This window comes from Macadamia integrifolia, chromosome 8 (assembly GCF_013358625.1).
Source record: "Macadamia integrifolia cultivar HAES 741 chromosome 8, SCU_Mint_v3, whole genome shotgun sequence".
Taxonomy (NCBI): domain Eukaryota; kingdom Viridiplantae; phylum Streptophyta; class Magnoliopsida; order Proteales; family Proteaceae; genus Macadamia; species Macadamia integrifolia.
This window is the reverse complement of record NC_056564.1, coordinates 29,648,254-29,666,984: the sequence shown is the minus strand read 5'-3', so window position 1 is coordinate 29,666,984 and position 18,731 is coordinate 29,648,254. Positions and strand designations below refer to the sequence as shown.

The window sequence follows — 18,731 nt, the reverse complement described above, 5'->3', positions numbered from 1 at the left end:
TTGTCTTTTGGAACACCCACCAATTGGGATCTTATCTCTTATTTTCGCATTTAGTTAAACAATGTAATAGGTATGAGTTTTTTTGTGAGGCTTGTAATATGGCTAAAAAGACTTGTTCCGGTTATTTACCATTAAATAAAGGGTAATTTACAGGGCCACCCCCTGGAGAATGCCACAATTATAAGAACACCCCCTCGGTTTCACCAAATTAGACTCAGACCTCCTACCATCAGTCACTGTTAAGTCAAGAGGTAAAATGATTGTTATACCCTTTTCACTAAAACTCATTTTAACCCAATTCCTCTTCACCCCTACCTATTCTCACCTTCACCAGTGGCACAGAGGGATGCAAACCAGCGCCACCGTCAGCGGTGTTCTTCATCACTACGCATAAGCATAACGGCTATCCGAGTCCACCCAATCCAATGATTTTTGGTAGTTCCTCCCTTTCCCTACCTTTCTGTTTTCATACTTCAGCTGTTGTTTCAAATTTAACTCTTCAGTGGACTCAGGTATGTGCTTTTTTGTTTGTTGATTTGTGTTTTAATTAAATTTTTTGAACCAAGAGTTTAAGGGTTCTTCTTTGATAGTGATGAGAGATCCAGTGAATCAGAGAATGATCTAGTGAAGATCGAGGTCGGATTTGGTAATTTCTATGAAAATAGGGACACCTTTGTTGAGATCTTTATTTCAGAGCCGGTTTCAAACATGGATCAGATTTGTGGAAGATCTGGACTCGGAAATTTTAGAGTGATTTCACTTTATTGTAATGAGATCTTCGTAAGGAAGGATTCATGATTTATCCAGAAAAGTGTCCGCAAACTGTGACCCTTTGGTTGATAAATCCTCAATTGAGAGATGGAGAGAGTTAGAAAACTACCTGGTTAAGGTCAATAAGGAGCAGATTTGAGTAACGCTTCACTCGTTTTTTTTTTTTTTTCTCTATTCATTTCTTCTCTCTTCTCCCTTTCTTCCTCCTCCCAATTGTCTGGGCGCGTGCGTTTCGCCGTCCGTTGCCGCTGCTCTGAATGATCGCCGATGGGATGGGGTCTTGGAATGGGGACCAGATATATGGATTTGGGTGAAAGAAATAGGAACTTATTACAAGGGTATTTTAGGTACTTTATATTTAATAAGGGTATTTTAGTATTTAAAATAAAATATTGCTGCTGACAGCATATAAGGTATATTCCTTAACAGTGACTGACGGTAGGGGGTCTGAGTCTAATTTGGCGAAACAAAGGGGGTGTTCTTATAATTGTGGCATTCTCCAGGGGGTTGCTATAAGTTACCCTTAAATAGAAGTTCTTCAATTTTTCATTTGGTTCATTCTGATGTATGGGGTTTGTCTTGCTAGACATCTATTTTTGGGAAACGATGATTTGTATCTTTCATTGATTGTCACTCTAGAATTACCTGGGTGTATATGATGCATCATATAAGTGAAGTTTTCAGTTGTTCCAAAAGATGATTCAGACCCAGTTCAATGCCGCTCTGAAGATTCTTCGGAGTGATAATGGAATAGAATTCATTAAGGGTCAGTTTCAAAAATACCTTGCTAACCATGGGATCCTTCATCAGACAAGCTGCGGGTACTCCAACTCAGAATGGAGTGGCTGAACACAGGAACAAGCATTTACTAGATATTTTCCGAGCCATGATGTTTGCCAGACAGGTTCTCTCTCAGTATTAGAGTGATGTTGTCCTCATTGCTGCTAATTTGATCAACCGGATGCCCACTCGAGTTCTAGATTCCTGGACTCCTGTTGATGTTCTTCAAGGGGATTCATCCTTTTTAGTACCTCCAATGATTTTTGGGTGTGCTTGCTATGCTAGGGTCTAGCGATCATCACTCACCAGGAAAATTGGATCCTCGTGGCATTAAGTGTATCTTTTTGGGTTATTCTTCTACATAGAAAGGACACAAGTGTTACCATTCTCTTACTCGGCGTACTATGGTAACAATGGATGTGGTGTTTCATGAATCCTTTGGTTACTACTCCTCGCCACCTCTTCAGGGGAGTTTGGTATTGATAGTGAAGAGGTGACTCCGAATCTGCTTGTTTTATCAGTGTATCCACCCTCCTTTGAAGGTACTTCTGTTCAGAAAGAGAATAAGGGGACAAAAACTGATGTTCCAGCTCAGGGGGAGATAAAGACTACAATTACAGCTCAGGGGGAGATAACTCTTGTCCAGAGAACTATTTGTGAATTTTAGAGACAAATTGACGATTCAACTCTTCAAGTCTATCTTGTGGGCCACACCAGAAATAAGCAACTTTAGATCATCACCACCACTGTAGCACATCTACACATTCCCTCGCCAACCTTGGATCTAGAGCTGACTAAGCCTATGATGGAGGGCCGGTAGGGGAAGAAGGGGAAGATCATACTAGTAGGGGAAAAGGGGAAACACACTCTCACAGAGCATAAAACCAAAGCAATTCTCATTTCATTCTTCATTTCACATTTTTTTGTCCATCAGTTACAACCGATATATAGGAAAGTAAAGACAATAAGAAATTTAACTAAAATAGTAACTAGCCTAAACTAGGAAACAATCCTGAAAAGGAAACTAATGTAGAAGGAAACAAAGCAAGCCAACTCTTACTCCTAATAGTCCTACGTTCTTGTAAAATAAAAGACAAAATAAGTTACTAATTTATTTTCAACCCTTGTTGGACCAAAACCTAGGTTGGACCAGTTTTTTCTTGGCTCTTGGCTTCCAAAGCTAGTCATGTTGGTCCAACTAAGTGCAGCCATGTCTGCATCAGCCTATTACTTCGAGTATAATTTCTTCTTCTGACCAACCTATTGCTCTGAGAAAAGGAACTAGGACTTGTACTCAACTCTCTATATCCCATGTTGTTTTGTATGATTCTCTTTCTCCCTCCTATCTTGCTTTTGTGTATTCTCTTTCTTCTGTTTGTGTTCCTCAGAATTGGAAAGAAGCTCTTGCAAATGAAAATTGGAAGGCCACAATTGTGGAAGAAATGGATACCCTAAAAAAGAATGCTACATGAGAACTTGTGACTCTTCCTCCTGGGAAAAAACCATTTGGTTGTAAATGGGTGTTTGTGGTGAAGTAGAAGATAGATGGCTCTGTGAATAGGTACAAGACAAGGCTTGTGGTTAAAGGGTTCACTCAGACATATGGAATTGACTACCTGGAGACAGTTGCACCGGTTGCCAAATTGACCTCTGTGTGAGTGTTGCTCTCGCGTGCTGTGAACCTAGGATGGGATCTCCAACAACTTGATGTCAAGAATGCTTTTCTCTATGGAGAGCTCAATGAGGAAGTGTACATGGACATTCCACCAGGTTTCTCCAGTAACGGAATTCAAGGGCAAGGTCTGTATGTTGAAGCATGCTCTCTATAGTTTGAAGCAGTCACCTAGAGCATGGTTTTGGAGATTTCTCAAGGCGTTGACATCTGTGGGGTATAAGCATAGTAATGCTGACCACACATTATTCATAAAGAGGTTTGGTGATATAATTACTATTCTCATCATTTATGTGGATGACATCGTGGTGACGGGGAATGATAGTGTTGAGATTGGTCGCCTCAAGGAATTTCTTGGTCGAGAGTTTGAAATAAAGGATCTTGAAAAACTAAGGTACTTTCTTGGGATAGAAGTTGCTCGATCTTCAAAATGCATCTTTATGTCTCATAGGAAGTACATCCTTGATCTACTGCCAGAGACTGGTTTCTTGGGCTGTCGTCCTTCTTATACTTCTATGGAAGCTAGTACACAGTTCAAGGAAAAGGAGGGTGAAGTTGTTAACAAGGGGTGTTACCAACGGTTGGTAGCAAAACTGATCTATCTCTCCCATACTCGACTTGATATTGCTGTGGCTGTCAGTTTGGTGAGTTAGTTTATACATGATCCCTATGCCTCCCATATGGAGGCAGTTCTATGTACCTTGAGATACTTGAAGTTTGCTCTGGGAAAAGGGATTCTTTTGTCTCCTCATGAGCATCTCAGAGTTGAAGCTTATTTAGATGCTGATTGGGCTGGATCACCTGACAGAAAATCCATCTCAGGTATTGTACCTTCGTGGATGAGAATCTTGTCACTTGGTGCAACACGAAGCAGAATGTGGTGGCTAGACCCAATGCTGAAGCAAGGTTTCCTGCTATGGCACAAGGGATTTGTGAGTTTTTGAGGTTATGTACACTATTGGATGATATTGGTGTACCTATTCGTCTTCCAATGATGCTCTACTAGTCTACTGTGATAATAAGACTGCTATCAGTATTACTCATAGAGTCATAATCCAATTCAACATGACCGTACCAAACATGTGGAAATTGACAGATACTTCATCAAAGCGAAGTTGGATGTTGGTTTGATTTGTGTTCCCTTTGTGAAGTTTGGTGATCAGCTGGTTGATGTGTTCACTAAGGGGTTACCAAGAAAAATGTTTCATTCTTGTTTAATCAAGTTGGGCATGTGTGATATCTATGCGCCAACTTGAGGGGGAGCGTTGGATCCTGTAATTAATGCCATAAGGGCATTTTAGGCCTTTCCCCCGTCCACCGACCCTAATTAATGAGGGGAGGTGGATGGGGGGGGGACATACTTGTATTTTTCCTTTTTGTCTTGCTTATTATAAATAAAGGTTTGAGTGATCTCATTATTCACTCAATCATTCTCCCCTAATTTGGCTGTTAACAAAATATTTAACTACTAATGCTGTGGACTGACTTTAACCCCACTTTATGAACGTATAAATTTGGTACATTACAATGAAACCCAAGAAAATAAAGACTTGACACATGACTACCTAAAGCTTGTTTTCATCCCATTAAACATTTGGACCGCCACCAACACCCTGTGGGCCTTCTATTGCTTGCACCTAGGCCATCATATGGGATCACAGCCAAATCCAACTGCATTACTTTCATATTTTTTTGGGGGGCTGGGAGTGGAGTGGGGTGGGGAGGGGGGAAGGGTGTGGTGTGGGGCAGTTTTTCCTGGGATTCAAAGATTTTTCCTGGAAGCAACTTGAAAGTTGTAGTGGCCTTGTTTTTTAATAAGTGTAATCTAGTAGTTTATTATGGAAAAGTTTAGAAAACCCTCAACCATGTAATTCAAGAAGTACATAGTAAATCGATTTTCTAAAATGTAAATGTTTCATTCAACTAATAGAAAGGTACAACCCTATTTTTCTTTTCCTACAAAATTATAGTTTGTAAGTAAAGACATGGCTAAGAGTAGTCTTTCTTTTCAATGATAAAACTTTTCCCCTTAAATTTCATAAAGGATGCAATATGTGGCCATTTTCAACTTTGTGGCAGCTTTGAGATCATAGTTTTTAAGGCGGTAAGGCGACGGAGGTATTTGAGGGTCTTTCGGAGCACCTTAGTGATAAGGCAGACATAAAGCGTCACCTTATCGACTAAAGCGTTCCTGTGTAATTTTTTTATAGAACCAATCTATTTGGCTCAAATCCTAGTTGAATCCTATTACTCATATGTTAAATAAATAATAAAGGTTCATATTTATACCAATGCAAGATATTCATCAAGAAAACAAATCAATAAAGTGAATAAACTAAGTTCATCTTCATCAATCATCAATCATATTAACATATAATATAAATACATCATTATGAAACAAAATTATAAATATAAAGAAAAAAAGACATAAAAAATACAAGTATTTATTATGCTTACCTCTATGATGCCAAAATGAGTGCCTAAGCCCTAAGGTCATCCACTATATTTCTACTCCTATCAAAGAAGAATGAAGCTCACCGTTGCCAGAGCAAAATGGTCGCCTGGATTAATGGTTCTTCCTTGTTTCTTGATTCCTTCTCAAAGCTCTTTCTTAAAACCCTTGACAAAATCCAAACCCTGTTTGTGAATCGGGTTTTTATTTTGTTTGTTTTGGTTATTTTTTGTGGAGTAAAGTTGATCCCATATATCTCAAGTGTTAACAAAACTATACACCTACCAATAAAAAATCTAAATTTAGAATCTTCATCAAGTAATTTTAAAATGTGTTGAAAAAAAAAAATAAACCCATAAGGCGCCACTTCACATAAGGCGGAGCACTGCTTTACCATCTCTAGACCGCATCAGCGCCTTAAAAACTATGTTTGAGATTAGGGAGCACTAAGTAATTTCCATTTTTGATTTTTCTCCCTAGTTAAGTTCTCCCACCCCACTTCCGTTCTTTCCAAGACAAACTCAACCTCTCAAGTCTACTAGGTTATACTGTAGGAAGCTGAAGTGTGCTAGGCTTAAGGTTTTTCAGAAATCTTTATGCTTAGGTCACAAAATTGACGTTGGGTAGATGTACACTGGATCTATTATACATGCAAGTGGTTGAAACAAGAGAATTCTCCAACAACCCTCACCCCACAAAAAAAAAAAAAAAAAATGTAAGTAGAGCAAGTATACGTGGTCTTGAACTTAGCAATCTTTGAAAAGCATGTGATTTTCTGGGGCCTATGCCCTGTAGTCTACCACTTTCTGTCCATGATTTGATACTCTAAACGGTTTACAGTGGAATTGGTGGGGTTGGATTAAGGGCTTACTCAGGCCCACCGCGAGAATAGAGGGTTCAACCTGTGGCCACCTCAAACCAGGCATTATCTAAGTAGAATTTTACTGTAATAACTTTGCACACAACCAAGTTTTGTTGAAAAGGGTGAACTTGGGTTGTACTTTAAGCATATTGTAGGTCAATATTAACTATTAACTGAAAGAACCCTTCTTTTTTTTTTTTGGTGACATTGCCTATTCTCACTTCTCTGAACCAGTGTAGATGTTTGGGTAATCCACACACCAATGATTCATTTGGTGACCCCTTTGATTGAACCATTGAGGGATGATAGGCTATTCTAAATATTGGATCGATTATGGAATCTCTGTTTTGTCCAATGGTTCTAAATTTCACTTACATCACTGAAATATTTTGGTTTTGCAAGAAATTGAAATTAAATGACTACTAAAATTTATAAGCAAAATTTATCGAAATATTTCAGTTTCGGCAGAGGTCCACAAATTGAATTCCTTGCAAAGTTAATTGTATGGACACCATATATTTGACCTTTTTTGAAGCCACCAAAATAGTGGCATTTTGGGTAAACAACAACCAAATAGAATTGCATCTTACCAAACTGGTCAAAATGAATGACCTTGATCCAGGTGGCAGCTGGCTTATAGGGGGGGCTAAATTCATAAAAAATAGGGCGTGGAATGACTTTTCCCAAAGACTTTGGGTTAAGTCTTCGAGGATATCGAACATAGCGGCACTGAGAGCTCCTACTTTCAGGCTTTTCTCAAAAAAAATGATGGGGGGAGGGGCGACGATGTGGGCAACAGGACCATTTTTGGGAGGCAACTATGCTAAGACATAGGTGATATAGAGACATTTGCTAAATGTCTCTGATATCTGATACATAGAGGCTATAGGTGGGAAACCCAAGAAAGTTCCACTTGTTTCTCACGTCCTCCTCTACTACTGTAAGTTTCATCGTGGAAGGAACTGTCTTGTTTCAAAATAGAGATGTAAAAAATGGTTTGAACTCATCATTTTCAATGTTATTTCATGGTTGTTAATACAAAGTATAGACCTCAATGCATGGTGCAGTATATAGTTGAGATGGGTGTTGAAATTTGACATTCAGGCTAATCGAGTGGTTCTCTGGTTCTCCTATCATACAACAGTTGAATGGCTGCACATCTGCTTTCCCTTGGCTTAAATAAGGGTTCAATTTTTCCAAGCTTGGTCGTGTGACTTACATTAGCAGTTTGATTGCGTCTCAGTATCCGCCTCCTCAGGTGGCTGATGATAGCATGGACCTGGTGTTGGATCTTATCTCAGTTGGCCAACAATAGTTTCTAAAACTGCACCCAGAGAGCAGACTGTTTGGGTGGTCAATACCGGTTTGTCCTTGTTACACCTATATTGAGTAGTCATAAGCTGTTTGCAGAAACAACGAAAGGTAATTTAATAAAGGGAGAAGGTTGGGCATGCCGCTAGCTTTCGGTAAGCTAGCTGCATGCGCCAATCATAGGGCTGGACACACGAGGGTAAGTGGGTCTTTTGCAAAGGGGGAGGAGAGAGAATGACACATGCTGGGCACCTTGCTGGCACCCAGCCTCTTCCCTTTAAGAAATTGGAAACCGGCTATGAAGTGGCTGGAACTTTGTATTGCATGAAACTATAAAACTTAACTGGCCAATCTCCCTTTGTAATCTTCTTTACAAATTCATTGCCAAACTGCATCCAAACGGTTTTGACTCGCTTATCTGCCCTAATCAGTCAGCTTTCATAGCTGGTAGAATTATTTCTAATAACATTGTTCTTTGCCATGAAATTGTCCGTGGATTTGATAGGAAATATCATTCCTCTGCTGCTCTTCTCAAGATTAATATCCACAAAGCTTTTGATTCTATTCACTAGGATTTCATCTCTAGTGTCCTCTGTATGTCTTTTCCCCCCTTTTTTTGTCTACTGGATCCACTTTTGTATCTCTTCCCCTTGCTTCTTAGTCTTGGTCAATGGTAGCCTTGCCGGCTTCTTCTCTCCCTCGGTTGGTATTCGACAGGGTTGCCCTCTGTCTGTCTCCCTACCTCTTCTCTTTAGCCCTTGAAGTCCTATCCAGATCAATCCAATCCACCATTGACACCCATCTCATCTCTCCTATCCTCAAATGCAAAGGCCTCCTTCTCACCCATCTTGCTTTGGTTGATGATCTTATAGTCTTCTTTAAGGTTGACCACTCCTCTATCTCCTCCATTATGTTTGCCGTTCGCCTCTTTAAATCTCTTTTTGGGCTTCGCATCAATCTCCTTAAATCTAATATCTTTTTCTCTGGAGTCTCTGATGCTTGTAGAGACCAGCTCCTTGCCATCTCTGGGTTTTCTCTTGCTTCTCTCCCTGTTTAATATCTTTGGCTCCCTTTGATCACCTCTAGACTATCCTCCCACCACTGCTCCCCTCTCCTAGATCTTATGCGGAAAAAGCTTCAGCTTTGGAAAGGTAAACTCCTCTCCTATGCTGGAAGGTTGGTCCTCATCAAATATGTCCTTCAATCCATGTACCTCTACTAGTCTGGCATCTTTATCCTCCCCTCAGCCACCTCCAAAGCCATTGACTCTCTCCTCTACTCCTTCCTCTGGAAAGGTGCCGAATCTTCTAGATTTGTGCATCCCTTGCCTTGGTCAAAGGTCTATAGCCCCAAATCTGAAGGGGGCCTAGGTTTGAGGAAAACCATTGATGTCAATTCTGTTGGCATTTTAAAGCTCATCTAGAAAATCATCTCCAAGGATAACAATATCTGGGTTTCTTAGGTCTATTCCTCTCTTCTTAAGAAGGACTCGCTCTGGACTGGTACCCACTCCTCTGATATTTCTTGCATTTGGTATAAAATCCTTGATCTCAGAAGTTAGATCCATTGCCTTAGGAGCCATTTCCTATTCTATTGGGTATGGTTGCTCCACTTTTCTTTGGATGGACCCTTGGCATCCTTTTGGTACCCTTCTTTCCCTGCTTTCCCCCAGAACCATCTATTCTTTTGGGTTGGGCAGATCTGCCAATGCTGCTACAATTCTCTGCCCCTCCAGATGGGACCTTCTCACTCCCCCCTTGCTGATCTTTGGTCTTCTCTCCCTCCTTTCCCTTTTGGATAACATGGGAGAGACAAGATCATCTGGCTTCCCTCTTCCTTGGGATTGTTTTCCTCCGCTTCTGTTTGGGAGTTTATTCGCTCCGAAAGTCCCCTCGTGCCTTGGCGCAACACCGTCTGGTTCAAAGGTCATATCCCTTGGTATAGCTTTGCTGCTTGGCAGCCCCTCCCTGTTTTCCCACAGCCTTTCCTCATATACTAGCATATTCAAGTTCCCCCTGTTTGTTGTCTTTGCTGGAATGGCACTGAAGATGTTGATCATCTTTTCTTCTCTTGCCCCTTCTCCTCGATTTGGAAGAGGGTGCTTCGCTTCTACTGGTCTTCATGTAGAACTATTCTTCCTCTTTTTAGAAAATGGATCTGGGTGGACATGACTTTTGGAGGATCGTCTATTTGTGATTCTATCGGGAAACTTGCTTTTGGTGCCACAATTACCCATATTTATATGGAACACAACCTGCGTAGATGGATGTCCAAATCTAGATCCTTTGACAAGATTGGGAATTCCATCTACTTTGAGGTCAGCACCAAGATTGGTAGTCTTCATCGCTGTCAGGTCCACAACACCCTAAGGAATATGCTCATTATTGTGTCCTGGGGTCTCCCCTCCATCATCTTAGCCCCACTTTGATGTATCCCATAGATTAGATGGGCTCTGCCCTATGCTGTAGTTGCTTACCCCGAGGTTTTATCCCTTGTGGCTTCCTCCTCCTTTCTCTTGTATATTCTCCTCCTTTTAGTGCATTTATTTATTCACCTAAAAAGAAATTTGGAAATCTGTGGTCAGACATAAATAAGGAGATAGAGGATGATGTTTCTTAGATAATTAAGCAGGATGGATGAAGTGAAGAGGTGCGTCTGGAGTGTCGTGTGACTGACATATTCCTGTAAAGCTTAAAGGAAAATTCTATGGGACAGTTGTAAGACCGGCTTTGATGTATAGGCGGAATGTTGGGTAGTTAAGAAGTGTAATAAAGATAAGTTAAGTGCAGCAGAGATGAGGACGTTGAGATGATGTGCGGCAAAAGTAGAAAGGATGAAAGTAAGGAATCACCATGTTAGAGCTGATTTGGGAGTCACCCCGATTTAGGACAAGCTCCGAGAAAGTTGTTTGAGTTGCATGGCCATGTTCAACGGAGGCCTTGGGATCTACCACTAAGGATGAGTGATTGGATTCAGATGGAAGGATCTAAAAGAGCTAGGGGCAGACCTAAAATGAACATAGCAGAAGTAGTGAGGAAAGATATGCATAGGTTAGGTATGGACTCTAGCATGACCTCAAATAGAGCTGTTTGGAGAGCAAGGATCCATTTATCTAACACCCCATTTATGTGGGATTTTGCTGAGTTTGTTTTTTTTTTTTTTTTTTTTAACCCTCGCATGGATCCATGTAGCCGAACCCATATAGTTGGGAAAAGGCTGAGTTGGTGTAATGGCCATCTGATTTTGCAGGTCTTTGGAACATACGAGCATCTGATTTAATTGCCTGGTCCAAGTCCATCTTTAAAATCAATGAGTTTAAAGTTGTGAGTTATAATCTCTAGACCTAGTCCACTAAGAAAAGAATATATATCTACAAATAAGTGTTGGATATTTAATGCCGAACCTGTTTGAATTTGAATTTTCAATGGTGTTTTAGTAATTTGAAAACTTCCTCTACATTGTGGCTTTTGGGTGGTTATTTTAATTATAAAAGAAAAAGACTTTTGGATGGTACTGGGGTAGTTGTGGGATTAGATTTTGGGCAGGGTTTGAAGGTGTATTTTTTAGGTTTTGGAGGTAAAACGAGATAAACATTAAAGATTTTGGGGAAGTTATCAAGAAACAGTGACTAATGGTTGGTTGCAAGAGATCATTGAAGGGGATTCTTTGTTGATGATTGGATGGCCCCAAAGCCTTCTCAGGGTGGTCCTTGGAGATACTTGCAAGTGATAAGCCAAGGTAGGCCCGTCGAATCTTTTGTTTTCTTGTTTGGTGCTTGTCTAACTCTTTACCTGAAGAATTAGCTGGGGGATCAATAGACATCATTCTGTTTGGGTTGTTAGTCTCCTTTGAGAGAGATGGCTGCCTGTTGGTGCCTTGCAGTGTACTCAATTATTGTACTTCCTATTCTCTTTTTGGTGATTAAGAGAGATCAAATGGACAGTGGACACTGAATCCAGCACTGAGATCACACAAATTTGGGATGGAAAATAATGAGCTATCTTTTTTTCTATATTTTGAATGCACTTTGTTATTCAGACTCTTCCATTGCCTCACATTCATGGATTTGTATTCAGATTTGGACATTTCAGTTGCATACTTGTGTTCTGTGAATCATGGGTTTGCCGTACAGGTGGGATCCCAGCAGATGGTCCAGCTCTTTCCTGTGCTATAACCATTTGTTATTCAGACTGTTATAGTAACCTGTTCTATTCTTTGCCTTGGTTAGCTTGCCAAATTAGGTAACCATGTGAATGCTGTGTTCTGTTCTCTAGACTAACTATGCCCTCCCCGCAGGAATGGATTTCCATGAGTTACTGGACATTCCACAAGGAGACCGCAGGAAGTACCATGATGATGTTACTGTCATGGTGATATCACTTGAAGGAAGAATATGGAAGTCATCCGGAAAATATTTGTGAGGCGCCTAATACAGCTGGAGTCTGCTTCAGTGATCTCTTTGGGATATGAGCTAATTCAGCATACAATGGATTTGTCATTCAGTTTGGCTGGTTCCATTAACAGACCAATGAAACCCATGTTTCATGGGTCCCATGCAAAATTCTCTGATCTTGCACTTGCTGGGATAAGCACCAAGTATAGGAAAGATCCCTGTGTAATTGGCTTGGGGCTGATGCTAAATATGCATGAAGGCTGCTTCTTTTCACAAACAGTTGCCATGGTTGGGTTCCGGAGGAAGGAACAGTGGGAGCTTGTAAGTGGTTAGTCTGGGAAGAGCTTTTGGGTACAGGGTTGGTTTTTCCATCTTTATATTTATTTTTTTTGCAGATAAAAAGAAAGGAGGGGGGGGGGTCTTTGGATTCATTTGTCCCGTTTGTTTTTTCTTTTCCTATCCTTCCCTTTAATTTATTGGGAGGAAATATGTTCTGAAAAGGGAGAGGGAGAGGGAAAGGGAAGGGGGGGTGGGGTTGTATTTTCTTACCAATCGTGGACATTCCCTTGTCAAAAATGAGCATTTGTAATCTTGTAGGTGGTGCTATTCAGCCACACGTATAAAAAATTAAATTTTCGAGACCCTGTGTTAACCTATTATTCTGCAAAGGATAAGAAAGCATTTTCTGGAAACAGATGGACAATTTATGTGCACATTGTAACTAGGTCAGATGTGATGGGTAACTGACCCAGAAATCTCATTGACATGGGAATTGAATAGAATTCTCACTTTTAATTTCCATAACTGGATCCAGCAAGGAACTCATTAGTTGGTGAAATGAAACAGCCATAGGAAACCTGAGATATTGTATTAAAATTTGGTTTGGACGAGGAATCAGATCATTTGGATTTCTGAATGCTATCCCAAAGTTCCTGTAGCATTGCTTCATACATCAAAGAATGCATGGACACTAATCAAGCTTCAAAGTCCGATTCTACCCGAAGCTGCTGGAATCAGTCTGAACCCTAGATATTGGTTTGATTCGGAAATTAGATCCAGCCAATTCAAGCCTGGAGTTCTAGTTTAGATTCCTTGAAGGCTGATCTGATTTAGAATTAGATAGGTTAAATCAGCCGAGATTGCTCCTGATTCTAGACGATTCGAATTGGCCAATTCAACTTGTTTTTGTAGGGTTCAGGTAGATTTTGGCTGGATTGAGAGTTAAATTCAAAACCAAAATTGTGGTATATTTTCATTAGGCTATGTTAGGTTGAATGGAAAATTAAAGGGACGGGAAATGAATTTCGGAGTGTAGCCCAATAGGATAGAATAGGTATCTATTGAAAAGAAAAAAAAAATGAATCAAATGGAGCCTAAAATATATGCAATTTACTGAAAGGAGAGAATACAAGTTAGTTTAAGAACAATAGTAGTACATGCATTGAAGCAAAACTGTGCTACTGCTTGATTGTTGACCTTCCATCTTAGCGGCTAACTGCAGACCAGGGTGGGGCAACCCATAGAGGATCCCAAGTCTAGCACCTCATGAGCTCTTTCATAGAGATTCCGGCGACAGATATCGATCAAGAAAATTAATGAAAGGTCTCCTAACTTCAACAACTGCTTCCTTGAGTATTCTTCTGCGGTCCTCTTTGATCTTGTCAAAGGAGACAGCTACTGCCCAAGCAGTCTAACAAAGGCAACCAGCTTATAATTAGGATTGGCCTTTTCCAAGCAAGCAAGGTCCTTGTCCAGCTCCCTCGACATCCTCAGATGGACAGAACTGGCAGGAAGCACCATTAGAGCCGATCATTGGGCCCAATTCCTCTCTTAACCGACGCCAAGAACACCCTCTCCAGAATCCAGATCATCAATTTTCTTAGCTCTCCCCACGACTCCAATGCTGTCTCAAAAAACGGAGGAACAAATTTGGTATAAGATCCACGTAAGTGGGAAGCCTAAATCGGATATGTGGTAACAGGACAGCCCGACGTCCGTTCTCGACCCTGTTAGGGGAGATATCAGCCGTTTCTCCTTCCAAAAGAATACATACGAGTTAATTATCAACTTGATATATAAACTAGTTCATTTTATTTTATTAAAACGATGTGGGACTAAATATTGGGATCTACCTGCTGTTGTATGTGATAGCCTGATAGATTTGTCCCTTGTAAACAGGGATGGATGGTTCCATAAGAGGAACTACAGGTATTTTAGGATTAACATATAACGGATGGTTTTGCACATGAGAGCACCCTTATTGATGAGGGTATCTGAGTAATCTCACTGGGCCTGCTTTGGGCAACTCCTCAAAGGTAGTTGTGTGTGTGTGTGGGGGGGGGGGGGGGGGTGGTTGCTCTGGGGGTTTATGTGATAGCCTGATAGGTCTGTCCCTTCCATTTACTTGCCTTCCACAATTTCCAGTGGCAAAGGGCATGACTATCCAAGCATGGTTTGGGTTAAAAAGTATAGAAACTCGGAATTGGGTGCGGGATCGGTCTCCATTCATTTTGATTTGAATCATCTTGGAATCGATTGGACTCAGTTGGCATCTTGTGGTCTCAGGGTATCCTCCTATTCGAAGATGGAAGTTCGCATCATGGTTTTAAAAGTTGGATGAGAGTTGGTTGAATCGGGCGAATCGACTTGGGAGTTGGGGCCAATTCTGATATTTGATTTTATGCATACTAAGTCCGACTGAGTTAGGCCAAGCTAGGGCAAGTCAATGTAACAATACTTTTGTGATGTTTGATCTCATTGATCAAATTTAGCTTGAAATAACAACTATTGGAGGTCAAAGAGAAAAAAAAAAAATCAGAAATTGCTTATGGGAGGAGAATGCGAGTTCAAATTCCATCTGTAACTTGTTCATTATATTACTAAAACTACAACTAAATTGATGTTTATCTAGCTGTTCATAATAAAAGTGGCTGAATATATACTCCTTCACCAAGTAGTCAAAGAAAACTTTTCCCTACAGACTTTTATGGATCCAAAGTAGGACCGAATTTTCCTAAGACCATAGACGATAGGGGGGTGAGATATGAGAGAAAAGTGGGTCAAGCTAGAAATGAAGTGTCTATAAGCCAGGGGAGGACCTTATCTAGTTGGGACATTAAATTGATGTTTGAACCTCTTCGGTTCTGGGACTATAAGATTGAAGCGGAGTTGTCAAACGTAATTACAACAACAATCATCATAACTTTATCCCGATTAAATGGGATCGACTAAATGGATCCACTATGATCATCAACGTAAGAAATATAAGATAAAAGAAGTACAACAATGAAGTAGAAGATTATAAAAGAGGACTAGTTTCGCCGTAAAAAGAAGCATCCTAGAAACATCCATAGTTTAGTCGTAAAAAAAGAACAACATCCTAAAAACATCCCGCAACAAGGGTTGGTTACATAATTTCACTCCTAAAATTCTTTCCCATAAAATAGGTATGAATAAATCGCCAAAAAAAAAAAGAAAAATTCCATTGCCGGGAATTGAACCCGGGTCTCCTGGGTGAAAGCCAGATATCCTAACCACTGGACGACAATGGAAGTAATGGTTATTTGATATGTAGAAATTATATATATAAAGTAATACGACAGAGGTCCTATTTGGTTCCTGCCCCATATGAATTCCACCAATTGGTAAACACCGAAAAAAAAAAAAAGTAGGAGGGTGAGGGGGAGTGTTTCCTATTGGGGAGTGCAGTTTCTATGCATGTGTGAGGGCCAACGGAAGATCATGGGGAAGCATCTACAGATGTATCATTTTCCATTTCATTAGGGGTGGGTTAGTCTTTTCACCCCATGTGTCTGGTGCAAGAACACTTCTCCACAAAAACTATTTCTCAAAAAAGAATAAAAGAAATTAATTCCTGTCCTCTATTTTTGTTCTTTATATCTTAGTGCAAAATCAGTTCCTTGACATAAGAAAGAACTTTGAAGTTCTTCGAATTGCATTCTTTAGCTTCTTCCAACTCTTTCCTTTTGTTAGAATCAGTTCCTTTACATAAGAAAGAACTCTGAAGTTCTTCCAATTGCATTCCTTATCTTCTTCCGACTCTTTCCTTATGTTCAAGCTAACGTTTAAAAAATTAAAAAGAAATCGGGCATGGGATTTTTATTTTTTTTTCTAACGACGGGTATCCATGCCTATGGCCTGACTAGTCCATGGGCCCATACTGATCCCACAACCGTATAGACCGGATTATACCGGAGTTGAATGAGAACCATTCAACCTTCATTGAAACAGTGAAAAGCACTAAACACCCCCATGTGAGTGGTCCAAGGTATGCCTAGTGGGAATCAAACTTAGGACGTCTGAGTTTACGGCTCATACCAAGTTCCTTGCTTATCAACTGTGCTACCCCCATGGGCATGGGATCATCCTCCATTGATTTTGATTCAAATTGGCCTAGAATCGTTCCAATCTTAGAAAACGGAATCAAGAAAAAGTAGAGATTTTCACAGATCTTTCTTTCATTTATTTATTTTTTATTTTTTGAGATTGTGATTCCAAAGTCTTGTAGATCTAGCTACAAAGGTACGTTCCATTCTTCTTCTTCTTCTTCTTCTTCTTGGTACGTTCCACTCTTCTTCTTCTTCTTCTTTTTTTTTTTTTTTTTTTGCAATTTTACCAACTTAGAGAATGAAAAAAAAAATGTGGAATGAAAAGATCTAAGTGCATTCATGGCTGATTCCAAAATGCAATTTGATAATTAGACATAATTAGAATTGAGTTAGTCAATTTCAGTTTTAATTGGGTGATTCAATAGAATTCGGTTCGACTCTTTGAACAATGACTTAAGCCAAATATTTTCTTCAAACGGACTGGTGAAACGATATTTTTTTAAGGGAAAACTGTACACTACGAAAGCTCATCTTTCTTATAGAATTGCTCATCTTCTATAACCCCAATGTAGATATGCTTTCTTATAAGGAATCCCATTTGCGAATACTATACAAATACGGCCACTCCTCCCCAAACCAAGTGGTGACCATTCAAGATTTCATATAGATCATTGTTTGTTCTGGAGGGAAGTGTATGATCATAGTCAAATATGAGACTAGGTTGGCATGTTTGATTTAATGTGTTCATAAAACCCATTTTACTAATTGTTTAATTTGCATGATGTTAATTGGTGATTGTTTTTCTTAGGTTCATACCTAAAATTATTCACTACTATGGATAAAACTTGGTATTATGTTCATATGGTTCTCACATTGTGTCTTCTCAAGAATGATAATTCCAGACACAAGTGAGGGTATGCATATATCAATATAATAGATTAGATCATATAAAAATCTTAAATGGATTGTTGTCATTTTTTAAAAACAAAATTCTCAATAATAATTTTGAGAGGTCTCTATCATTGTAGTTGGATATAATAGGTATTGGTGAAACTAATGGTTGATATCAATAGATAACAATCAATGTATTTGATTCATGATATTCACTTACGAACAAAAGTATTAATAGATAACAATCAATGCATTTGATTCATGGTATTCACTTGTGAACAAAAGAGATGCTCGACAAGGTATTCACTTCTTGTACATGGTGAATATCTATAGAATGTCTGTTCATAATTAGAAAAAATTCTAGTATCAGTGGCATACTGTGAAACAGTGATCCTTATTATTTATTTATTTTTTTTGAAACAGAGAATAAAAAAAAAAAAAAAAAAATTAAGACAAAGCAATCAAAAATACATCTAAGTCTCCATCTCCTTTCACCTAGCTAACTTATAAACCATAAAATACATACTACTTAACCTGAATATTTACAAATTTAAACCTAATAAAAGCCTTTCAAATTTTAAAGAATATCAAAAGCCCAACATTGATAGTTGCTCTTATTAAACCACCTTGCTTAATTGCCAAGATCTTTCCATACACGTAGCTCTTCGAATCATAAAACCACTACCCCTTCCAATCCTTGTTGGATGCCTCTAACCTTCGCTATATATATATATATATATATGCTAGCGGGTTACAATGGAATTAGGAATGCTAGCGGAATATTAGCCGTAGGATTTGGTCATCCTAAATATAACCGTTGGATGGAGGTAATAAATCCAAAGTCTCACTCCACGGCTACTACTACTTTTCTCTCCCTCTCTTTCTCTCTCCCCGCCACTGCAACTGTGTTGTGCCGCTGCTGCTCGAATATCAGACCTCTTGTTTTGCTTTTCATTGGCTCTCTCTCTCTCTCTCGGCTTCCCCTCTCCTCAGCCTCTCCTCTAGCCCCTTCATAGGAGATAGATTAGTTATTTGCCATTGATCCATCCCCTTTTTTATTTCTACCTTTTCTCCTCCGTTTTCCTCCTCCTCTTCATCAGGAAGGTGACCTGCAGACGGTTTAATCCGGACTCAACTCTATATGATAGTCCTCTCTCTCTCTCTCTCTCTCTCTCTCTCTCTCTCTCTCTCTCTCGCTACAGCCTGCCTTCCGCCTCACCCGTATTCCTAGCTCGTCTGAGCCTTGCCAC

At 39.7% G+C, this 18,731-nt stretch overlaps 1 protein-coding gene and 2 non-coding genes across 3 annotated transcripts in view; 1 reads left to right on the top strand and 2 right to left on the bottom strand.

Annotated features, from left to right (window-relative positions):
- Positions 1-12,944, top strand: part of LOC122086558 (protein phosphatase 2C 29-like) — a 49,164-nt gene extending 36,220 nt beyond the window's left edge. Inside the window, exon 4 of the mRNA XM_042655472.1 lies at positions 12,145-12,944. Coding sequence (XP_042511406.1) covers positions 12,145-12,269 — 125 coding nt within the window. The 3' untranslated portion in view covers positions 12,270-12,944. The remainder of the gene's footprint in view (positions 1-12,144) is intronic.
- Positions 12,945-14,164: 1,220 nt separating this feature from the next.
- LOC122087777 lies at positions 14,165-14,290 on the bottom strand. The gene has a single exon (XR_006142850.1). It is a non-coding gene; the product is annotated as a U6atac minor spliceosomal RNA (small nuclear RNA).
- A 1,430-nt stretch (positions 14,291-15,720) lies between these two features.
- Positions 15,721-15,792, bottom strand: TRNAE-UUC. The gene has a single exon. It is a non-coding gene; the product is annotated as a tRNA-Glu (tRNA).
- Between the last annotated feature and the right edge of the window lie 2,939 nt (positions 15,793-18,731).